The sequence below is a fragment of the Euleptes europaea genome, chromosome 9, assembly GCF_029931775.1.
Source record: "Euleptes europaea isolate rEulEur1 chromosome 9, rEulEur1.hap1, whole genome shotgun sequence".
Taxonomy (NCBI): Eukaryota; Metazoa; Chordata; class Lepidosauria; order Squamata; family Sphaerodactylidae; genus Euleptes; species Euleptes europaea.
In genome coordinates, this window is record NC_079320.1 from 23,164,544 (window position 1) to 23,189,950 (window position 25,407).

At 43.8% G+C, this 25,407-nt stretch overlaps 1 protein-coding gene across 1 annotated transcript in view; it reads left to right on the forward strand.

The window, feature by feature from the left end:
- The window catches only part of NFKB1 (nuclear factor kappa B subunit 1), a 59,563-nt gene that overhangs the window by 22,069 nt on the left and 12,087 nt on the right, over positions 1-25,407 (forward strand). The window contains exons 9-18 of the mRNA XM_056855825.1: positions 871-962; positions 2,016-2,154; positions 6,722-6,859; positions 8,117-8,206; positions 8,425-8,586; positions 11,775-11,916; positions 20,868-20,982; positions 22,765-22,966; positions 23,836-24,005; positions 25,021-25,123. Of these exons, the coding sequence (XP_056711803.1) occupies positions 871-962; positions 2,016-2,154; positions 6,722-6,859; positions 8,117-8,206; positions 8,425-8,586; positions 11,775-11,916; positions 20,868-20,982; positions 22,765-22,966; positions 23,836-24,005; positions 25,021-25,123 (1,353 nt within the window). The remainder of the gene's footprint in view (positions 1-870; positions 963-2,015; positions 2,155-6,721; positions 6,860-8,116; positions 8,207-8,424; positions 8,587-11,774; positions 11,917-20,867; positions 20,983-22,764; positions 22,967-23,835; positions 24,006-25,020; positions 25,124-25,407) is intronic.

A 25,407-nucleotide genomic window follows, 5' to 3' on the forward strand; every position in this document is an offset into this window, starting at 1 on the left:
CTGAACACATGAAGCTGCCTTATACTGATTTGGACCCTTGGTCCAGCAAAGTCAGTATTGTCTACTCAGACCGGCAGCAGCTCTCCAGGGTCTCAGGCAGGGGTCTTTCACATCACCTACTTGCCTGGTTCCTTTAACTGAGATGCCGGGGATTGAACCTGGGACCTTCTGCATGCCAAGCAGATGCTCTACCACTGAGCCATGGGCCCCCTCCCAATTCAAGCTCTTCACTGTTTGAGATTCATATGCCTGATGGACTGTGTCCTTATGCCAGTTGAGATCTGGTCAACAAGCGGTATTGGTAATGTCTTCTCTGCATCAAGAGGGGGATGATGTGGTTTAGAACCAGAGCTTTTTCATGGTGGCTCTTAGCCCCTGGAATTGTTTGCCAGAGGAGAAACACAAATTTCTTTGTTTCAGCTGATGTTTCACTGAGATGGTCCTGACGGCATTTAGCCAAGAAGACTTTTTTTAGCCATTCTGTGTTGTTGTGTTTAGTCTTTTATTAATATTCTAGTAGGATAATGTTACCGATAGTTTTACTGACTGTTTTATTGTGTGTTGTTAAACTGCTTTGAACATAGTACAAAATGCAATATAAAATATCATTAAGCAAATAAAGACAGGGATTAATTAACTTGATTTATACCCCGGCTTTTTCCCCATTGGGGACACAAAGAAGCTTACATTGTTCTCTCCTCTGTTTTATCCTCACAACAGTGCTGTGAGGTAGGTTAGGCTGTGTGTGTTTGACTGGTCCAAGGTCACTCAGCAGTCTTCTATGGCAGAGTGGGGTTTTGAACCTGGGCCTCCCAGATCCTGCTCTAAAGTGAAACTTTAACCCATTGTTAAATTATTTCATCAATGCAGATGATATTCAGATCCGTTTTTATGAGGAAGATGAAAATGGTGGTGTCTGGGAAGGGTTTGGAGATTTTTCCCCTACTGATGTGCACAGACAGGTATGTAACAGTGACAATGTGTATTAATGGTAATAAACAGCCACAGTTTTTCACTTTTATTATTGGCCAAACCAGTTTGCAATCGGATACAGTAAATTTCATTGCTCCATTGATTTGAATGGAACCATGGGAGGTTTTAGGAAATAGGGAAACAGAGGCAATATTTCCTACCACCACCTTCTTCCTGCCATTATGTGGAAATAGCTATCAGTGCTTGATCAGAGCTCTCGCTAGCTGTAAGAAGAAGTCTTGTCCATTGCTCCAGGGAAATAATAGGCATCTTCATTAATTCATTTATTCATCCATTCATTCATCTATCTAAAGCTGTTTCTTAAGATGTTTTCAAAACAGCTTACAATAACATTTTTATTTTATATGAACAAATAATATCAGTAATAACCAATATAAAAAAGTAAAACCAATAAAACAACAGAATTAAAAATAACAGCAGAAAACCACACTGGAACAGATTTAGCAGGCAGTTCAAAAATGATATTGGCTGAGAACAGTCCAGATAAAATGTAAATGACTGGGTATACAGCCATGTTTCCATGGTGGTGGTGGAAAGTGCTGTCAAGTCGCGACAGACTTATGGCAACCCCATAGGGTTTTCAAGGCAAGAGGCGTTCAGAGGTGGTTTGCCATTGCCTGCCTCTGTAGAGCGACCCTGGACTTCCTTGGTGGTCTCCCTTCCAAATACTAACCCCGACCAGCCCTGCAGGTTTTCATAGAGTGCCTAAAATGTAAAGGACTTGGTACCAGGAGAATAGCTGTGGGGAAGGCATTCCAAACAACAACAAAAACAACCCCAGAGAAGTCCTGTCTCTGGTTGCCACTGCCCTTACTTCAGACCATCAGGGTGCATATACCCGGGCTTCTGCCAATCTTAGGTCGTGGGCCATTCCATATGGAGGGCACAGCATGGTCAATGTACAGACAGAAATGCTGCTCTGAGCTCCTTGGAGGAAGGGTAGGATAAGCATGCGACAGGATGTACTGTATAAATAAATACATTCTCCCTGACCTGACTGCTTATTTTATGTTGACTTGCAGTTTGCTATAGTATTCAAAACACCCAAGTACCGAGATGTCAATATCATAAAACCAGCATCTGTTTTTGTCCAGCTGCGGAGGAAATCTGATCTGGAGACAAGTGAACCAAAGCCTTTTCTGTATTATCCTGAAATCAAAGGTGAATTCCAGTATTTGCTGTCCCTGTGTTAAGTAAATGGGCGCTGTTTTCTGAGCTTTAGGAAGCTGTCAAGAATTCTAACAGTGGGGCAGTAGTACAAAGAAGTACTATTGATCAGTGCTACATGGAGAGACCTTTTCCATTAAGGCTCTGGTGGTGGTGGAAAGTGCTGTCAAGTCACAGCCAACTTATGGCAACCCTGTGGGGTTTTCAAGGCAAGAGATGGACAGAGGTGGTTTGCCATTGCCTGCCTCTGCGTAGTTCCTTGGTGGTCATCCCATCCAAGTCCTAACCAGGGCCAACTGTGCTTCACTTTGGAGATCTGACAGGATTGGGCTAGCCTTGGCCATCCAGGTCAGGGGTCTACATAAAGGCTAAACAATTAATTAATGCCATTTATGGGAATGAGTGGTGTTTAATTTCAAACACCTTTTTAAAATGGTATTCCAGGTAATACATTGTGAATATGTTTAGTCAATAATAACTTAATTTAGCACTACTTGCATGATATTTATAAAGATACCATTATATTTGTTTAATCAGTTGCAGAAAGAAAGAAAGAACAGGACAGAACCTATTTCTGTAGGAAGCACTATGTAACCTCCTTACTGCTCGGGTAACTTTATTGCATCTGTATCAAGTATGATTGAATGATCAAACCTGACAGATGTATGTTTTCAGACAAGGCTGACCAGAAGCCCCACAAAGACTTGAATTTCCATAGAGGCAAGCCCAGCTTGGGTCTGGTAGTTTCAAAAACTGACATACCGAGTTGGTCTCAGGAGGATTCATGTGCTTGAAATGTATCATAACTATAAGCGTTTAAGAGGGTTGACTATTGAGTGTATAACAAGCAATGACATGTAGATGAGATGGATAAGTGAAGGGGAAGAATTGAGCTCACAGTCGATTGCTTGTTAACATAACTTTCAGGAAGTGATGTGTGTAGGGGAATTTCCAGGTTTGGTGTTGGTTTGATGAACTCTGAACACTTCTTTTTTTTCGGAAGCAGAAAACCTTTGTGGTGTGTGCTTGAACTTTACAAAAACTTTTTTTACAAAAATCCCTCAACACCTCCAGATCTATCCTGGGGCTAGCTGAGCATGTATGTGTATTATTGGGGGAGGGGAATGCCCAGGTGATCTACTTCTGGGGCATGTCTATTTCACTTAATTGCTACGTATATTCAGGCAGTATTCTGTTAACTGCAACATACTATATCAAATGGATATCTCCAAGGTTGGAAACATGTATTTTTCTGATAGGATTCTTGTTTCTTGGTATATCCAGACACAGATATACTTCGGGTAGACTCAGTAGTTCTAAAGCCTCTTCCCTCCCCAAATCCTGCCTTCCTCAGGCTCTGCCCCCAAAATTTCCAGGTATTTCCCAACCCAGAGCTGGAATCCCTAGAGGGAGAACTTGCACCCAGAGAGGGTGAGACACACGTGGCAGCCCAGCTAAGTAAGAGAGGGGCGGATCTGGACGATGACCATTCTCGTCAGGTCCGCCCGAAACTCCCACCCCTCCTCCAGCCCCTGGAAGTGCAAGGAGGCATGCCGCCATCGTGGAGCTGGCTCAGTGGCCTCCCCCCTCCACACTCCCAGCAAATATGGCTCCAGGTAAGTCTGGGGCCGTTTCTTTTGGTCAGTCAGAGAAGGCTATAGAACTTCTATGTGTTATAGTTCCACTAAAGAAGCATCACTTTGCAAGCCGTCACAAAAAGTGAACTTTAGCTATAGAAGTGAGCCTGTGGCTCACGAAAGCTCATACCCTGCCAGAAAATATTTTTGTTAGTCTTTAAGGTGCTACTGGACTCTTGCTCTTTTCTACTACTATAGAAATGTTTGTTTTATTTTGTATTGTTTCTTTAATTGCCATTCTAAATCTGGTCAAATTGTTTCCAAACCACATATTGAAGCTTGGTCACAAAAGCCTCTCTTTTTTTGCCAGAAAACTGCTTACTGATGAGTGAAATTAGGAATTTCCTTTCATGGTGTGTCACTCTTCAATGCAAACCTAGAGGCTTATCGCACCCAGTCCAGGGAACATTTCTAAACCCTTTATAGCACGGAACATTCCTTCCCCCCCGCACCACATTTTCCCGTTTTGGTCATGAAACTGTTTTGGAAGCATATAAAGCCTGCAATATCCCAAAACAGTTTTATGACGATTTAAAAACTTACCCCTTTCCCATAACGTTCTAGCCTTGGGTGCGATAACTCTCAGACGCTTTGAGGACCCTTCCCTCTGCCCATGCCCACTTTTCCCAGCTGCCTCTGACTCCTCCCCTCCTGGTCACACCTCACCTCTCCCTCTGATCAATCTTGTGGTCACTCCTCTTTTATTTGCTTGCGTCCTCCATTTTTTTCATTGCCATCTGCTTTTGGATCATTGGGACAAAGGGAGGCTTGTTCGTTGAGACGAAGGTGGAAGAGAGCAGGCTGCAGGATCCCAGATGGGACAATTTCAGCTGTGCACGCTCCTTTCAGCTGTGCACTCCCCCGATCACATTGGGGAATTGTCTGCTCTCTACCTAGCCTCAACGGGAATTTCATGTTTTTGGAGGGGGGGAAACCCTTTAACCTCCAAACCACCACAGCGAGCATTCCTGGCAACCCTTTTATTGAAACCATGATAACTTCTAGTGCACCCCCTCCCCAATCTCTAGGCAGAAGGACTTTCCCTATTCTGCTTCTGGGTCCCGATTGACTGCAAGACCCCTCTGTTTTCCCAACCACCCAACTTCTAGGGCACATTCCCCCCCCCCATTAGTTTCACTGGTCGGTTACAATGCAATCTGATTAGAGAGTTCTGTGTGTGGTTTGTGTGCGTGAGAGAACTAGAGGTGTCGGGAGGGGAAACGTGAGCCCATCGTCCCGTTGCACTGATGATCCCACGCAGGCACACCAAAATGCTGAGGGGGGGGGAGGTGGTGGGGAACCCAAGCAACGTCACGATTACGTGTTGCTCCCTCCACGCCCCCCTCTCTCTTGTGTGTGTGCTATTTTATTGGAGGTGCGCTCTGAAAGCAGACGTTTCAGAGACGTTACAACAGGCAGGAGTGCGGGGGGGGGGGGAATTGGAACTTGCATCCAGGACAAACACTTTTAAGGTGTTTCCACACGTTTCCTGGACTGAGTGCGATAAGCCTTCTAGAAATCTTTCCTAGCAAAGAGTTTTGCTGATTGCTGAAATGGCCCTCTTTCATGTCCTTGATAGATAGACTGGTGCTCTGAGTCTGTAGCTAGTCCCTGAGACTAGTCCCTTTCTATTCTGAATATGGTCATGTACATATGGGAAGATTAGGGGAGGGGCTGTGGCTCAGTTTGTAGAGCATCTGCTTGGCATGCAGAAGGTCGCAGGCTCAGTCCCCGGCATCTCCAGTTAAAGGGACTAGGCAAGTAGGTGATGTGAAAGACCCCTGCCTGAGACCCTGGAGAGCCACTGCCGGTCTGAGTAGACAATACTGACTTTGATGGACCAAGGGTCTGGTACAGTATAAGGCAGCTTCGTGTGTTCATATATATATATATATATATATATATATATATATGGTCAGCAGCTGTAAAAAGAGAGAGACAAGTGATCTGTGGTGGGTTGAAAAATGGGGGGGGGAGAAAGGGCTGGAAAGAGAGAGTGGAAAACATGGGAAAAAACCATGTATGCCCCCCACCAGCTCCTTGGAGGAAGGGTGGTTTAAGTATGAGGTAGACTGATTTTAATTTGACTGGGGTATGCCTCATCTGGGTAATAAAAGAAATTACCTGACCTACCTTATGTCTCATTTTTGAAGTACAAGCCCAGCTGCAATTAGGCACCTTATTTGCCTATGATTAATCAGAGGTTCTCTAAGTAGGTAAAAGGCCTCCTGGGAGAAGCTGAAGTCTGTAGAGCATGTTTGCTCTCTACTGCCTTCCCTGTTGCATCTGACAATCTCCAGCCTATGACTCCCGTCATATTCTGTTTTGCTTTTTTTCACATCCTTTAATCCTGCAAAAAAGTCCCCACTTTTTTTTTTTTTTTTGGTGAAACCAGATTTTCAGAACTGACACCACATATTGTACATTTACCTAGAAATGACTCCCGCAGATTTCCAGAGAACTAAGTCCCATTTACATTTACTTATGTTTTCTGTTTTATACTGGGGATATAAGGGTTTCCTGAAACACATGCAGCACCTCCACACACACACTGGGGTTTCTGTGATGTATCCCCCCACCAACTGCTGTTCTTCAGAAACTTTGCCGGAAATTCCCTGAGTTATCTGGAGATGCTTGCCTTGAAGCATGAGAGAGAGGCCGGAAAGGTGGGCTCCAAAAGCCCCCACTGCCCATAAGGATTTCTCCCATGTAGAGTTTTGGATATGTTTCGTAAAAGTGAGGCACTGATACCTTCTTTAGTTCACTTTAGATAAAGGTGACCAACTCCAAATGTTCAATATGTAAGTTGCAGCAGCTTAGGATTTTATCCTCTTCTTGTCAGAACAAGGGCCTGGGAAATAGAATTGACTTGCTTTCTTCTTTGTTTTGCATCCTTCTCTCCCTCTCTTTGTTCAAAAATGCAGATAAGGAAGAAGTGCTGAGAAAACGGCAGAAGCTCATGCCTAACTTTTCTGATAGTTACGGTGGAAGCGGAGCAGGCGCTGGAGGAGGTGGAATGTATGGAGGAGGAGGAAATGGTGGTGGTGGAGGTGCTGGATCAGGTAAAGACAAATTAGCTCTAATACGATCAGCGAGATATACATTGTGGAAATTCTAAAACTCTGTTTTCAATATTTGACAACATACTCAGTGCATCCCTCAACCGTAATGAGGCCAATAGTCCTGTGAAGTTTCCTGTCCCAATGCCATTTAGAATTTGTTATTTACTCCAATGGTGTTGGGGTCATTCTTACTCCCAATTGCGTTGAAAGGAACACTGAAATTAGCAAATAGAGTAAAATACACAAAATATCATATTTGTTGTCTTTTTAAAAAATTTCAGTGGCTTACTTTGGAGTGTATGTGACCCCCTACCTAGTATCCACCAATTCCATTAAAAAAGAGTAATATGATTCTTATTAGCAGCCTGAATAGCCCAGATTAGCCAATCTCATCAGAGCTCAGAAGCTAAGCGGGATCAACCATGATTAGTACTTGGATGGGAGACCACCAAGGAATACCAGAGTTATTACACAGAGGCCGGCAATGGCAAACCACCTCTGTTTATCTCCTGCCTTGAAAACCCTATGGGGTTGCCATAAGTCAGCTGCGACTTGACGGCATTTACCACCACCATATACGAGCTCTGCCTAGGCGTCTAACAGCTATCCTAAGCAGAGTTAGACCCATAGAATCAAAGAATCATAGAGTTGGAAGGGGCCACACAGGCCATCTAGTCCAACCCCCTGCTCAATGCTGGATTGACCTAAAGCATCCCTGACAAGTGTTCGTCCAATCGCTGTTTGAAGACCGCCAGTGAGTGGGAGCTCACCACCTCCCTCGGCAGCCAATTCCTCTGCTGAACTGCTCTTACTGTAAAAAAAATTGTTTTCCTAATATCAAGCTGGTACCTTTCTGCCTGTAATTTAAACCCATTATTGTGAGTCATCTTCTGCTGCCAAGAGGAACTGCTCCCTGCCCTCCTCTAAGCGACAGCTCTTCAAATAATTAAAAGAGATCAATCATGTCACCCCTCAACCTCCTCTTCCTTCTAAATTTGTTGAAGTCAATGGGCTTCTCTACTTAGGATGGTACTGAAAAAATGCCTTTGTTGTCCTATGGTAAGTGGTTGGTAAAATTATCTCAATAGATTCTGGAGTTGGTCATTTGAAAAGGAAAACCCTCTTGCTCTTTATCCGCAAAGAACAAGAGCTATCTGTTTGAAGCTGAGCTTTTTAAACTGAACATTGGATTGTGGCTATCTGTTTTCAGCCTATAAGCTTAAGACTGATATACTTATTCTCTTTGTTGTTGTTTAGGTTATGGGTACCCACCATACGGTTATTCTGGTTATGGAGGAATGCACTTCCATTCCAGCACAAACAAGGCTGGTGCTGGAATGAAACATGGTAATTATCAGTTTTGATACATTATATTTTATCAAAGCTGGGAAGATCAGCACAATTACTACTAGGTAGTATTTGAGTACGATAAATGGTTGTTGCATGAATGTCCAGAGATGGTAAATGTCGCTAGCAGATCATGATATCCATTCCCTTTCATTTTGTTTTACCAATAGAACTTAGTCAGTATGAAAGAATCAATATTACTTACTTCTGTTCTTAAGGATTCTCAAACGACATATCTAAAAGGGAGGATGGTGAAAGTCGCCTCAAGAGCAGTAAAAAACATAGTGTGAAATTCAAGGAAAAAGTTGGTGGTGAAGAGAGAAGCAAAACCGGGATTTGTACAGCTCCCAAGCCGGAAGATACAGAGATTAGTATACAAGGTTGGTGCATGGTTTTCTTCAGTGTCATTGTATTCATCTGGGTAGGCAAAACTTGAAGACTTGGACTTTGCATGCAGTGTTCACTTGCAGAGTGGCAAAGTTGGAACAGTATTTGGAAGAGAGGGATCCATTCCCTAAACGAAGATCTTCAAGTATATTTGTCGATACCATAGCATTTGAGATCTAATAACAAATAAGATCAGCACTGCCACCCAGTCTGTATGAAGGGCATCACTGTTGTCATTTTTATAATATCATGGAAGCAGATATTATTTGGATCTTAGAAATAAAGGGTCAGTTCCTATGTACTGAGAAGCTTTCCCCTGCAATCTCTAGTGCCCATTCAGAAATGATCCAGAAGGTCAGAGGTGACCCTGGGGTAATAAAATGGGATGTGGCATAGGAGGTTGCAACCATTAGCAGAATTCCTCCCCCCCCCCTTCCCCATGTACACCTTATGTGACCTCTTGCTCAATTTGTGGAAGGACCGAGACAAGAGGAGTTGGGTGTGCATTCTGCTGACTTCCCACCAAACTTCCAACCCCCTAACATGTTGCATCCTATTCTATTCCTGAGCTTCCCCCAAATAGTAGGAAGAGATCTGTTCATGGTTCAAAATATCCAACCCCAGATTCTTCCTAGGCATAGGGAACCATATTTTGGCAGATCTCCTTCCTGTGGCAGGTTGCCCTGTGGAAGTGAATTGGATGCTATGTGGTGTTTTTGGCACACAAAAAAAATCATAGATTGTTAGGTGTAGGAGAATGCTGTATGATCTGTTGCAGTGTGCCGTGAGGCACTATTTCAGGGCTTAACCAGTTTATTAAATCTGAAACTTACTAAACTGTTGTGAGTGTTCTGTGGGCATGCACTGAATCGGCTTTGAAGAGTTTCAGTCAGAATTATTTATAGAGCAAACTAGGGATAAATTGAAGATACTTTTTTAATTGTTTTGCCCTTTGGAGGTTGCTGACACAAAAAATGAGAAATCAAAATAAAATACTGACACCTCGAGTCAAGAAAACAGTGTTCAAAGGCTGGAAAACAACACAGTTCCCCAAGAATTAATGCCAATATGCTCAGTATTCAGTGTTAGCATGGACAGCCACTTAATGTCTTGTGTGGACAGAATGTATGTTTCTTTACAGGTAACATACTCATCTCCTTTGCTGTGCATGAGACCTGAAAACATGTGGGCGAGGAAGTATTTTTGTGTCATTCGTGCTTCCTCCTGTGTCTGCTTCCATGCCTAGTATGAAGACATCTCTCCTGTTTCACATGTCACACAGGCCATTTTCTCTTGTTGCTGGGTTCACGGCTTAGGAAAGCTTTCTAAGAGGCCTAAGAGGCCTCACTTCAAAAAGGAGGTGGACAGAATCCAGCAGGTGCAGAGGAGAGCTACAAGGATGGTCAGGGGCCTGGAGACCAAGCCCTACAGGGAAAGGCTGAGGGAGGTGGGAGCATTTAGTCTAGAGAAGAGGAGGTTGAGGGTGGACATGATTGCTCTCTTTAAACATTTGAAGGGCTGTCACTTAGAGGAGGGCAGAGAGCTGCTCCAGTTGGCAGCAGAGGACAAGACTCGTGATAATGGCTGTAAATTGCGGGCAGAAAGGCACCAGCTAGATATTAGGGAAACGTTTTTTACAATAAGAGTTGTTCGACAGTGGAATTAGCTATCTAGGGAAGTGGTGAGCTCCCCCTCACTGGCAGTCTTTAAGCAGAGGCTGGACAAACACATGTCAGGGATGCTCTGGGCTGATCCTGCATTAAGCAGGGGGTTGGACTAGATGGCCTGTATGGCTCCTTCCAACTCTATGATCCTATGATTCTAAGAGATATTTGAATGCATTCAGTGAGATTGTACTACCTGAGTAGAATAAAATTTGTGTAATCTGTTGCTTTTCAAGTTCCATTACATGTTGACTGTCTCCTTAATAATCTTCTCATAGCTCATTGGGGAGGGGTTGTGGCTAAGTGGTAGAGCATCTTCTTGGCCTGCAGAAGGTCCCAGGTTCAGTCTCTGGCACCTCCAACAAAAAGGATCAGGTGGTGGGTGATGTGAAAGACCTCCACTTGAAACTCTGGAGAGGTGCAGCCAGTCTGGGTAGACAGTACTGACCTTGATGAACCAGTGGTCTGATTCAGTGTAAGGCTGCTTCATGTTTTCATGAGTTTAGCATTCAGACAAGAAGTATTAGCTGGGGAGGAGCTGTGGCTCAGTGATAGAGCATCTGCTTGGCATGCAGAAGGTCCCAGATTTAATCCACGGCAACACTGAGTGAAAGGATCAGGTAGTCGGTGACGTAAAAGACTTCTGCCTAAGACCCTGACTGTTTCCAGTCTAAGCAGATAATAGTGACTTTGATGAACTAAAGTCTGATTCAGTATAAGGCAGCTTTATGTGTTAATTTGCTATGATAATTTGAGCCACTGACTAAGTCATCAGTTCATCTCCTGCCTTTCCTTCCTAAGTGTGGTCCCTCACTAATGGGTTTGCGGGTAATCTGTATCATGAATCAAAGTATTATATACTGCAGACAGTGCGTGGGGGTCACCTAAGAGCATGTAGATTAGCATGATGGCTAGATGGCTGAAGCTACAGCCATTCCAAAGCAGTAATAATGGTTTCAAATCCTTTCAACAAGAGTTGCCTGATTAGTGAGGTACTTCCTGTTTGCCAAGAGCCCCGTGGCGCAGAGTGGTAAGCTGCAGTACTGCAGTCCAAGCTCTGCTCACGACCTGAGTTCGATCCCAACAGGAGTCAGTTTCAGGTAGCCGGCTCAAGGTTGACTCAGCCTTCCATCCTTCCGAGGTCGGTAAAATGAGTACCCAGCTTACTGGGGGTAAAGGGAAGATGACTGGGGAAGGCACTGGCAAACCACCCCATAAACAAAGTGTGCCTAGTAAACGTCGGGATGTGACGTCACCCCATGGGTCAGGAATGACCTGGTACTTGCACAGGGGACCTTTACCTTTTACCTTCATGTTTGCCAGCTCCCATTGTTCATTGGAGAGACTTGTGGAACCAGGCTTTAGATCCCTGTTTTCTGTTCAAGAGAATGTGCCAGTCAGACTTGGAATGCTTGGGACTGAAGCCCTCTGGCAAGAAGGTTTCCGTCAAGTTGAATCTGACTGTTACACTGGGAAATTGTATGAGAGTGACAGTGACCTCTGCTCTCTCTCTGCAGATAGTTTCTTTTTGGAGAAGGCTATGGAGCTTGCTAAGCGTCATGCCAATGCCCTTTTTGACTATGCGGTCACGGGAGATGTGAAGATGTTACTGGCTGTTCAGCGGCATCTGACCACGGTCCAGGATGAAAACGGTGACAAGTAAGTCTGTAATTCCTATTCTTTTTATAAAATGATGGATGACAATTTTATATCCAATGGAAAAGTTAATTCTTCAAATTCTTGAAAGAGTTCTTTCATTGTGAACATATCATAAAAAATTATTCTATATCATGGCTTTTTTTAAAACTCTTTGTGTTGATGCTGGAGAGATGAATGTCATATCTTTCTGTTTATAGATGGCTTCTCACTTTTGAGATGATGCATTGAAGGGAAAGTAGCAGTTCCAAAATGAGGTTACATTGCTATGATTCATGTGCTGTAGGTGCTTCTCATTTAGACAGAGAGAGAAAATGATTTGACTCATCTAACGTATCAAAACAGGATGCGTCTTTTTGGCGCTTGAACCCCTTTTGCCTTCTAGATCAGATAAGACTCATCCTAGGCCTTTTCCAGCATGCCCTTTCCCTTTCAAAGATCCCAACAAGCTGTTTTACCCCCAAAATGTGATTATTTCAGGAGCTATTTGGTAGAAAGGTGATAGAAATGGCTCAAAGAGCTGTTGATAAGATTAATGAGATGAAAGTGGAAGGTTATGATGAGCCAGCCCAAACTTGAGATGGGTCTTCCATCATCTTCAAAAGTTCAGGAAGAATCTCTGTGTTGGGGAGCTCCTCAAATGACCGTGGCCGCAGGTCCATCCTGTAGTTCTTTAAAAATTGCCACAAGCCCCAATCCAAATCAGGCTTGTGGCGGGGTGGCCCCAGGACCTCTCCCCACAACACACACACTTTTTCAAGTGCCGAAACATCCATATGGTGCTCTTTCTGCACCTGAAAGGAAAGGTGAAACAAGAGCTCCTGGGGCCGCCATACTACACACCCAATCCAGATTGGGGTCTTGTAGAAATGTTTTAAGAACTACAAATGATGCCAGCAGCCACGAGATAAATCCATGGCCGCTTTCGCTTGTAGTTTGACTCAATGTCTCAGGCCACTCTGTGAGATCCATCATAGGAGTAGGGACCAGATGACGTCTGTTTCTGGAGATCTAGCTGCCATGATTTGCCACAGGATTCCTTGCCTAAGTGTGCAATAATTGCTCCTGGGAACCGCTAGTTGTCTCCTTCCAATTCTCAAGCAATGTCATGCCCTTGGCCTGAGCGCATACTACTTCCCAGCCCTCTAATGAGGCAGTGCTACAATATATACTGGGAATCGGGTTGCCAGCCTCCAAGTGGCACCTGGAGATCTCCTGCTATTACAATTCAGCTCCAGTTGACCAAGATCAGTTCCCCTGGAGAAAATCTCTGCTTTGGAGAATAGACTCTTTGGCATTATACCCTTCTGAGGTCCCTCCCCTCCCCAAACCCCACCCTCCTCAGGCGTCACCCACAAAATCTCCAGGTATTTCACAACCCAGAACTAAAAACCCTAACTGGGAACTAGTCTGAAGGAAGCAAAGCCCTCACCCAACTGCAAGGCCTTAGCCTCAATTGCAGTGGTGTTCAAACTTTCAGTGTTCAGGGGACCCACTGAAGAATCCCTGCCATGCACTGAAGAGGGTTCTGATTACTGGGGTGGTGGGGAAGGTTCTAGGATGTACATTCAGTTCACATGGAATGCTATCCTTCTTGTTGGGCCTCATTGTTGCCTCATGTGAACAAAGGTTTCTCTCTCTATACAATACCCGGAATTCCTTTGTGGTTGCTGCATATTGCACAGCAAGATTGGTAACAGCAAACAAAATGTTTTTCTTGTAAGCTTGTCCCTGATAAGTTCCAAAGAACCTCAGTGCTCCCTGGACACAGTGTTTAGATCATTGGTTTCTTCCATAAAGTGTAGGTGGATACAGAATCAGGGCTCTGATAGGGACAGCCAACAGCTCCATGGTAGACGATAAGCTTTGTATCCTGAATCGCGGGCATCTTCAGTTAAAGAGGACTGCTTTAGTTGCACTGGTAGACTATCTGAGTTTAAAGCTGGGCAGGGGGGAAATCACCCTTGTTATTGTTATTAAGATCTCACCAGCCTTTGACACAGTTGATCACTCCATCCTTATTCAGTGGTTGCAATATGGAGTTGATGTCAGAGGACTAGCTCTTCAGTGGTTTTGGTCTTGTCTGAACAGACTCAAAGGCCATTTATGCTTGATAATTAGTGCGTTCCAGGCTGAAGTGCCCTGCATATTTTTTTTGAGTTTTGCACGCTGAACCGTCATTCAGGAAGTGACTGCGAAGCTGGCGTATATTTGTTTTGCATTTCTTAAGAGTCCCTTTAAGAGTCCGCCCCCGCCTCGAAGAATCCCCTCAAGGAAGCATGCAAAATCACAGCCATGCATTAGCTATGCAAACGACAGTTGCTAATGGAAGGAACAAAGGAGCAGGTGAGTGGGGGGTGGTGGAATTTCTCCTTTTGCGTCGGAACCGTGAATAGTCATTTTAAAGGTCGCATTTTAAAAAAGAGCTTTGAGCGAGCATCAAAATGGACCCTGCATAAATGTTTCCACCAGAGAAGCAAAATCAGCAGGTTGGGATTTGTCCTGTGAGGTACCCCAGGGTCCCATTCTGCCTTGCATGCTCCATAGCATTTATGTGAGGACTCTGAATGAGATCGTCCAGAGCTTTGGAGTTGGGTGTCATTCACGCACATGATGACACATGATGACACATGTAAGCCTCCAGATGCATCCTTCTCAGTTTTGAACCAGTGCTTTGACACCATGGTCAGGTGGCTGAGACAAAACAAGCAGAATTTGAATCAAGACACTGGTGAGGCTGGTGAGGAATGCTGATGCTTTGGAGGAACTGGATGCACTTGTGGTAGATCGACTGGAGCTGGCATTTGCAGAGCAAGTTAAGAGCTTGGTGATGCTCACGAACCCAGCCTTGATGTTTGAAAAGCAGGTTGCTGTGATGGCCAAGAATGTCTTCTGTCAGCTCTGTTTGGTTCACCAACTCTTTTCTTTGTTAGATTTAGCTGGCCTGGCTATGCCTAATCCTTGTTTTCTTAACCTTGTGGTTGGATTCCTGTAATGTGGTCTAAATTGGACGGCCCTTGAAGACAACCCGGAAACTCCTCCTGGTTTAGAATGTGGCAGCCTGATTGTCGTCAGGGACTGGCTGATAGGAACACATCTTGCCTATCTTCAAATAGCTACACTGGCTTCCATTTTGTTTCTGAATTCAATTTGGTGTGCTGGTTATGACCTTTAAAGCGCTACAAGGGGCTAAGACCCACATATCTCTCCCTATATGTCGCTGTGTGTGAACTATAGATCTCAAGTTGCTCCCTACTGGTTGTTCTCCTACCTATGGTAGCCCAAATAGCATCAGCTGGAGACCATGCTTTTTGGGTAGTGGATCCTACCCAGTGGAATGAGTTCCCTAAGTAGGTGAGGGGTGCCATCTCTAGAAGTTATTAGGAAGCACTCTAAGCCAGCATGGTGTAGTAGTTAAGAGCGTTGGTTTGGAGCGGTGGAGACTGATCTGGAGAACCGGGATTGATTCCCCACTCTGCCACATGAGCGGCGGAGGCTAATCTGGTGAACTGGATTTGTTTCCCCACTCCTACCCCACCCCACTCCCCACTGGATTTGTTTCCCCACTCCTACACATGGAACCAGCTGGGTGACCTTGGGCAATTCACAGCTCTATTAGAGCTCTCTCAGCCCCACCTACCTCACAGGGTGTCTATTGTGTGGTGGGGAAGGGAAGGTGATTGTAAGCCGGTTTGAGTCTCCCTTAAGTGGTAGAGAAAGTCAGCATATAAAAACTATTCTTAATTGCTATGGTTTTTAATGGAGTGTGGCAGCCTGGATAGCCCTGTTTAACCCAAGACTGTTGGAGCTTGTGAGCTAAGCACAGTTGGCCATGGCTTGTACTTGGATGGGATACCACCCAAAAAAACTGGGACTGCTATGCCAAGGCAGACAGTGGCAAACCACCTCTGCTTTTCTCTTGCCTGGAGTGCCCTGTGAATGGTGTCACCATGACTTAGCTGTGACTCAACAGCACATTCTTCTTAATGGAGGTTGCAGGCATTTTGAGGGGGAATTAGTTGGGGTTTCATGTGTTTTGCATGTTTAAATTTTGGATTTGTAAGCCACCTTGAACCACAAAGGAAAGGTGGATTATAAATATTTTTATACACAAAGGCTCCCAAGCAGCAAGATCTGGAAAAGAGCTTTTCCAGTCTGTGACCTTGGAGAGCTGTTGCTATTCAGAGTAGACAGGCTAGATGAGCCAATGATTTTACTTGCTATAAGACAACTTTGCCCTGACCTGGATGTCCCAGGCTAGCCCGATCTCATCAAATCTCTGAAGTTAAGCAGGATCAGCTTTGGTTAGTATTTGGATGGGAGACCACCAAGGAAGTCCAGGGTCACTGCGCAGAGGCAGGCACTGGCAGGCCACCTCTGAACGTCTCTTGCCTTGAAAACCCTACAGGCTCTCCATAAGTTGGCTATGACTTGATGGCCCTTTCCACCGCCACCAAGCCAACCATGTGTTCAGTTGGCAAAAAAATGCTAAATGAGCTACACCCATATTAACATCAAACAGCCTTGAGGAAAAGGTTACAGCTTCTGTATCAGCCTTGTGGCCATTATTTATTGGACCTGTTTAAACCTCCCTGGCAGTTCAGCTGCTGGGTCTTGTTAATCCCAAATTCTGCCCCAATTCTTACTCTGCTGGGCTCTCTCAGTAGAGCCTTCTGTTCTCACCTCTCTGTCCGACAGAAACTGCCTATAAATCTCATCACTGCTTGCCTGTACAGTGTTGTCTGAAACTGGGATGGTGTGTGTGTGTTTTTCCTCTTAGAACAAAGTACACACTGATGGGAAATTCCCTCCTTTGAGAGAGATTAGTTCACATATCCTTGCTTGAAGGCATATGTCGCAACATGGCTGCGAATCTTTGCTCTGTGCTAAGTCTCTTGATCTGGTTCTTCTGTCTTGACTAAGAGGAAATATTTGGAGGGGGTAATTAGATGGAGAATACGTAGGCGAACAGGCTGATCTTTAAGCTTGACAAAGATCGCCCTCTTGACCACACCTTCTGTGTTCCAAATTTGTACTGTAAGAGCCCAAGGACAGATGTTTTGGTGGATTGCTCTACAGTTGTGGAATTTTCTTTCCCTGGAGACACATTGCAGTAAATAAGCATTTTGCAGAAGCAATAACACTTTAAAAAATGGATTCATTTGGATATATGTTCCCTTTTAATATTTTAAATTAGTTGTTATTGTATTACCGTACTTTAAATAATTAAGATACAGGATTGCTGACAGAATCAAATATTAAGAGCCAGCATGGTGTAGTGATTAAGAATGGTGGTTTGGAGCAGTGGACTCTGATCTGGAGAATCACCGGGTTTGATTCCCCACTCGTCCTCCACATGAGCGGCGGAGGCTAATCTGGTGAACTGGATTTGTTTTCCGCTCTTACACACGAAGCCAGCTGGGTGACCTTGGGCGAGTTGCACTCTCTCACCTCACCTACCTCACAGGGTGTCTGTTGTGGAGAGGGGAAGAGAAGGTGATTGTGAGCTGGTTTGATTCTCCCTTAAGTGGCAGAGAAAGTCGGCATATAAAAAACCACTCCTTCTCCTCCTCCTCCTCCATATAACTAATGTCAAACGTGTAGAGAGTATAAGTGGCAAAAAAATTCATGTTAACCCACCTATTATTCCAGCACCGGATGGAAAAGGGATGGTATTTAGTCAGCTTCTATGGATTGATGCCTGCAACTCAAAGTAATCTAAAAAGAGCTTGCAAACATCTACAAACACATCGTTTATTTCTGAAGTATCATTATTTTTTTATTGGCAGCTAGAAGGCTAGCCTGATCTCCTCAGATCTCAGAAGCTAAGCAGGGTCGGTCCTGGTTAGTATTTGGATGGGAGACCCCAAGGAATACCAGGGTTGCTGTGCAGAGGAAGGCACTGGCAAACCACCTCTGTTAGTCTCTTGCCTTGAAAACCCCCCAAAAAGAGGTCGCCATAAGTCGGCTGCGACTTGACGGCACTTTACACACACACAGAATAGTTAAGCTCTGGAGGATCTGTATTTGCAAACTCTTAAGATAATTTGTTGAGCAACTATGATAGCCTGTGCAGTCCAGTCTTTCTGATGTGTAATGTAGCCACTTGGCCAGCATAGTATGTAGTGACATGAATATGTCGTGGGATTCTCCAGACTGAACATGATTTTAACATCTAGAATATCTTACAACGCTCATGGATATATTCTTTGGTTCACACGAAGCATTCTGGGAACAAACATTAATACTGGAGTATGGGGATAGATTAGACCTTAATATCAGACTTTCTCATCAAATACACATGCTGTGCATGATTCAATGTTTACCAGTTGGTGTGGCTTCCATCCCACTTACTTTACAGCTCCAAATTGTGTCTAAGAAATCCACTTTTGGGGGCATATAATGCATACAGCTGTAATGTAGGCTTCCAAAACAATGTTTGTAGCATGAGTCTTCGTTGCATAGAATATGAAATTGACCCTAAAGGCATTTATTTTGCATCCAGTTATATTCTGGGCAGGAAGCACAGAATGTCTCAGTCTGGGAAATACTTCTATAGTGGGCAGAATTGGATAAGCTGATAGGGATGTGTACAACACAAATGCTGGACACTGGTGTCTTTCAGGCCCAGTGCATACATAATGGAGGGGTAATGCAGCTTCTTCCCATTCTGTTCCAGGGATGCTCAAAGAGAGGTGATTGTGTCAGCAGACAAAGCCCAGTGTTTACCTCCTGTCCCAGCATCCATGCCAACAGTGGGTCTATTCTAAATAGAATCTGGATCCAAGCAATGTAGTCATCAGCTGTTAACACTCATTGTTAAAGAGAACCTTCATGTTCACATGCACTGGATTCTATGGGAAGCCAGAGAATGGCCATCCCTTCTTACATCTTTGTGAACTTCCAGGGGCTATTAGAAATTGATAGCTAGAGTAAATAGACCTTGGTATGACTTTGTATAGCAGCACTTATGATCCAGCTATTGGTGGGTGGAGTAGAAGAAGCCACTGTCATCGCCAGTAAGATGTTTACTGTCTGAAAGCCCTGATGTTTGCTCTCCTGTGTTCCTATATAGGGAGAAGGAACTGTTTAGGTTGGTCTGACCTTTAAGACTTTGAGTTTATTGGATTCTAGAATAAATTACTTCTTACTTACTTGTTAGTTAGGTAATCTGTGCAAAGAAAAGAAAGAGAAGCAGCATTTTATAGGGGTATGATAGCCAGTCCAGGACTAGTTTCACCAAGGAGGAGGAAATTTTCAAACTGAATCAATACCCTTCCGGTCCAGGTCTCCTTCCCCCTGGAGTGGCTGAGACTGCTGCATGCTTGGTTGGCCTCCCTGTTTACCATCTTTAGCCCACCATCGCCACGTTTGGAGTGTAGATAGGGTGCCATTTTATTGTACTACTTAGACTAGGACTGTGGTTTTAATTATGTGTTTTAACTGCATTTATATATATTTATGGTTTCTTCTTGTAAGCTGCCCTGAGCCCAGCTTGCTGGGAAAGGGCGGGGTATAAATCAAATCAATCAATCAATCAGATACATATTAAGGTATTTGTATGGGTATATGTGAAGGGGAAGGAGGATAATGCATTTTCATGAATGTTTAGACACTTTCTCTTTACTTTTTTTCACATACTGAATTAATTAAATAGGAATAAATGCAATCCTAGAAACTATGGTCACAATACTCAGAGCCAGAGAAAAATGGGATTTTGTAAAATTGTAATTTTTCCCCAATTACGTATTACTTTTTCCAGTTAACAATCTGAATCTTATAATATTGACTCACATTCTGTATTAAAATGAAGAACAGTAATGGCAAGCCCAACATTTGGAAAATCCCCGCAGGAAAAATATAATTTCTTGGGCAGGTCTCAGGAAACTAGGAATCACACAAATTCTGATTATGTTTCCCTGCAAAAGGGTGAGGCCGGAGGGCACTGTGCAAACTACCATTTTCTGCCTTAAGGTATTCTTCCCACACAGTTTTGACAGTCCATTTACCATTGGCAAATGCAAATCTTGCCAGCTGCAGCCTTATTCACGCGACTGTATCCATAGATAGGAATTCATGGAAGTAGGGCTGTTCTGTCTGCCCCACCCCCCACACAAACACACACTCCATGCATTCATCCGAAGGTTGGAACAGAGCCTATGTGCCTGGGTTGCATTCCAGCTTTGTGAGGCTGCATGAAAAGTAAGCCCAGTAGTTCATCGAGGCCCAGCATGTGTTTATGTCCATGAATATGACCATATTCTAACAAAGCGTATTTAGAGTCATAGAATCTTAGGCCATTTATGCAGGGTCCATTTTGATGCTCGCTCAAAGCTCTTTTTTAAAATGCAACCTTTAAAATGCCTTTTCAAGGCCTCGGTGTAAAAGGAGAAATCACACACTCTCACCTGCTCCTTCATTCCTTCCATTAGCAACCGCTGTTTGCATAGCTAATGGGCGGCTGTGATTTTGCATGCTTCCTTGAGGGGATTCTTTGAGGCAGGGGCAGAGCAACGACAAAAGGTAGTGTTAAAGGGGCTCTTAAGAAATGCGAAGCAGGTATGCACTGGCTTCGCAGTCACTTTCTGAATGACGGTTCAGCATGAAAAACGCAAAAAAAATACGTGAGGCACTTCAGCTTGGAACGCGCTGCTAATTGTGTGTGTTAAGTGCTGTCAAGTCGCTTCCGACTCATGGCAACCCTATGAATCAATGTCTTCCAAAAAGTCCTATCTTTGACAACCTTGCTCAGATCTTGCAAATTGAGGGTTGTGGCTTCCTTTATTGATTCAATCCATAAGCATAAATGGCCATATAATTGGAAGGGACACCAGGGTCATCTAGTCCAACCCCCTGCACAATGCAGGAAAGTAAATGCAACTCTTCCTCTACCTGTTCATGTTCTTGCAACTTAGATATATATTTCTTTTTTTCCCTCTTTTGACCAATGCCAGTGTCCTTCACTTAGCAATTATTCATCTTCATGTGGAGCTGCTGAGAAACCTCTTAGAAGTGATAGCAGACTTGAATGCCGATGACATCCTCAACATGAGAAATGACCTGTACCAGGTATGGAACAAGTGGGGAGGATGATCCTTACCTTGGCAACTTTGCTGTCATTCGTGGCTGAATTAAACGAAGCAATTTTTAAAAAGCGTATTTTGAAATCTGAGAATTAAATCTGTGCAAAGTTAAGGTAGTTATATGTTTGGGGACACAGTGACATTGAGGACAGACTCAGGTGTGAGCTACATGAGGGAATAAACTTCTTAATATATACCTTTACGTTCCCATTCAATCTGTAGTTCTTTGGGCTATCTTGGATCAGCGTTTGCTTGGCAACCTTATGTTGTTGTTTTTTAAAGACCAAGATTTTAACCATTAGGAACAGGATTAGGTGTGGTCTAATTTGCATGTCAGAAGGATTAAGAGGTGAATTGATGTCTGTGCTGCTTCTGTAGCGTGAAGCCCACTTTTGGTTGGGTGGTACTGATTCAAATGTTTGTGTGTGTGTTTCTGTATATGTGTGTGTGTGTACACACACACATACACACATACAGGAAAGGAAAGGAGGGATGGGGGACAGGGGTAAACTTGATCCGGGGCCCGACTTGATCCAAACTTAATACAAAAGAAAAAACTAATATCAAAGCTTCTAAATTTCATCCAAAACATTAAAACTTCTAGAATTCACTGACACATAATACATACCCCAAACTCCGTGATTTAATCTAGAAGGAAACCAGTACCCTGTCTTCTATTGTGATTCAAAGGTTAAGTATCAGACAGACACTGCCAAATTAGCTGCTAGACTTTGTCGGCTTTTAGACTGAGTTTCTCCCTTGGTCTGTACTCCTTGAATGCTCAGAGCCCTTTCTGTAATCAGGATCCGTAGCAATAACAGACTCCAAGATTACTTCCAACATGCCTTTGAGAGTGGCTACTCTTTATGCTTGAAGATGGTAAAGGCCTTGCAACCAATGGCTACTCCTAGTCATTACTTTTTGGCAGGTGTGCAGACATCATAGTCTGAATGCAAATGTCATGTGGGAGGATGGGCATCACTTGTATCGATTTCCTAGCAAGGGTGGTAAGTTGCAAAATTCTGGAAACCTGGCAGAAGAGTATCTGTGGCACATAGTACCTTTAAATGACTTTGGTTGTGTTGCCAGCTGTGCCCTTTCCTGGAAAAGCATGATTTGGCTATAGTTATCTATGCTTTGATCCCTTCCAGATTATATTGTTGCGATGTGTGCTATGTGGGGATGCCTTTGAAAGTAGTTCAGAGTCTTCTGTTGATCCAGGACACCGGTGTTGATGAAATAAGTTATTGGGAACATACCTGATCAGTACTGAAAGAACTTGCTGCTTGCACATTCATTTTCAAGCACAGTTCAGAGTGGTAGTTCTTACCTTAAAAGTCCTAAATATCTGGGTACTGATGTGTCTGAAGGGCTGCTTCTCCCATAGAAACCTGTCCACCATTACAATGCTGTTCTGTGTGCCTTTGACCTTCTAAGATGGTGGTGGCTACAAAAAGCAGGATTTTGTTAGCTATTGGGCCTTGTATATTGACCTATGTTTCTGATCTACCTAGAATTTTGTTGCTAGTGATTTTACTTTTATTGCATTATGAACCATCTCTAGAATTAAATTACCAATTGACATAGAACTGTTGATAAACAAGTAAGATATTACTTTGCTAGGAAGCCCATGTAACCTGTTATGTATACAGTATGCATCTTGGGAGTCATCATGATAAATTGAATTTATGATCAAATTGAATTTTCACTTTATTTGTTTATTAGCACACACTTGTTTGACTAATGTTATTTTCTCCTTTTCAAACAGACTCCTCTACACTTAGCTGTCATCACAAAGCAGGCAGGAGGGGTAAAAGCCTTGCTGAGAGCCGGGGCAGATGCGACTCTTTTGGATCGGCATGGGAATTCGATCTTGCATCTTGCAACCAAACAAGGGGATGAGAAGGTGTTGAATGTTCTGCTTCATCACAAAGAAGCATCTCTGATGAAAGACCTCCCTAATGGTGAAGGTAAGAAAATGTCTCATGGAGGCGGGTGGGGGGGGGGGATTCACAGAATTTCTTGTTAATCTTTAACTATTTTTGTGGTTTATGCAGGCCATATCATGGTATGGTTTCATTTTACCAAAACTCCTAGTCATTTTCTTTAGTACAGATGCATGATTCACTATAGACTCATGATTCAGTTCAAATCTTGTTTGGTGAGAACAACAAACTTTTATGGGCTAGAGTACCCTTCATCCAATGGTGGAGAGGTCCATCAATGTCTACTAGCCATGACTACTGAAGGGAGCCTTCATCTACAGAGGCAGCAGACATCTGAGCATCAGTGCTAGGAGGCAGCAGCAGGGGAGGGTCCTCGCCCTCTGCTGTTTTTTTGGCCCTCTAGGGCAACTGCTTGCCCTCTGTGTGAGACAGAATGCTGGACTAGATGGACCACTGGTCTGACCCAACAGGCTCTTCTTATGTTCTTAAATGCATGGTGTATAAACTTCCAGCACATTAGAGATGGTAAATTACTTAACGTATCTAGGTAGGCATCGCCCACGACTTCTGTGTGAGTTCACTCTGCTTGTCTCATATACTTTCCAAGATTTGCATAGAAATCTCTATTGATCTCTGTTGCATTTTATCGCTGTCCAACCCCACAATTACAGGGGTTTTTTTGTTCCTTCGGTGTGTATATATCTGTTTCACTTCATGTGTCTGATGAAATGGGCTCTAGCCCAGGAATGCTTGTGCAGCAATAAATCTGTTAGGCTTTCCAATGTGATGACACTCCCTTTGAGTTTTCTGCAGACACTTTGTTTTCCTTTTGATGATGCTTCTTGTAGTGCTGAGTTTCCTCGTGATTGCAGTGCTGTGTTTCTCTCTTGCAGGTCTGAATGCTGTCCACCTGGCTGTAATGGCTAACAGCGTGTCTTGTCTCAGGCGCCTCATTGCTGCTGGAGCCAATGTCAACGCCCAGGAACAAAAATCTGGGAGAACTGCCTTGCACCTGGCTGTTGAACAAGGAAATATCTCCTTGGCAGGCTGCCTTCTGCTTGAGGTGAACACCATCAGGGCAAAGACTTTTCTCTGGTTCCTTTCTTCTTCAAAGGAGGAGCCACTCTTCTTCATTGTAATCCTCTCACCTAAGTCAAAGTAGGCAACATACAGCCTTCAGGTCACACCCTGCAATAACGCTGATCAGGCATATCCTGTAACCCAAAGTTGGATTCCTACCTTTCTTGAGCAGCGCTAAAACAAGATAACCTTCTGCCTCTTTCTTTTGCCAGAGACGGTTCCGTTCTACAAATAGCAGAGCACAAATAACGCACATTTTATTTAAACAATAATGATGTTTCATTCCTGTCTTTTGGTCCACTGGTGATGAAGTTCGTTTGTCCCTGACCTAAGATACGGGAATAGCCCATTGTCTGTAGAACTATCAGCTGAGTGTCTGAGCAGCTAAAGCTTCGGAGTTAGTTTCAGAGAGTAGCCATGTTGGTTTGCAGAAGAAGAGCTAGGTTCAAGTCCAGTAGCACTTTAGAGACCTACAAGGTTTTCAGGGTATAAGAGTTCGAGAATCTACACTCCCTTCAACAGATTCAACTAGGAATGGAGACTCAGAGATTACCTGATGAAGAGAGCTTTGACTCTTGAAAGCTTATACCCTGAAAATCTGCTCAGTCTCTTAAGGTGCTACAGGATTTGAATCTAATAGAGTACACTGATGCAAGCTAGCCTGAGCTATCCAAGTTAGGGCATGGAAATAATTTGAAATCATTGGCTACATTTATGACCTATTTCATAATTCAGGTTCTTGCTTGGGATTCTCGTACTTATGAATCAATTTGCCATTTCTAATTTCTGTTGATTGTAGCACCATAGATGCACCGTGTGTACTGTGGGGCCCTGATCCAAGTTCCACCGTAGTTTCTGAGGGAGCCCCAATTCAACATAGTTTTGAATCAGGCCTTCATTTTTCTGCCGGCTCTTTTTCTTCTGGGGTGATTGAAAAATGTTGTAGAGGCAATAGCTACACTAGGTTAACCTGCCTTTTTTAACAAACCATAAAATAGGGTGATGCCAATGTTGACAGCATTACGTATGACGGAACCACTCCACTTCACATAGCGGCTGGAAGGGGTTCTACGAAACTGACAGCGCTTCTCAAAGCGGCAGGTAAGGCCCATGGCTGGCTAAGGAAGAACAGGTCCTCATTAATATGCAGACCCCCCCCCCAAAAAAAGTCACCATTAATCAGTGTATTTCTGAGACCACCTAAGGGGCTTGAATCACTCCCCAGATCATTTTGTTGGATAGCCCAAACCAATGAGAAATTCAACCCTGTCACCACCACTTCCTAGTTCTATTGCTATATCAGAATGCTGCTTCAGTCACAGTAGGAGCAACTCTGTCATCTCGTGGCTTCCTCGTTAGCTGCCTCACTTCCTTCCTGCTTCTTG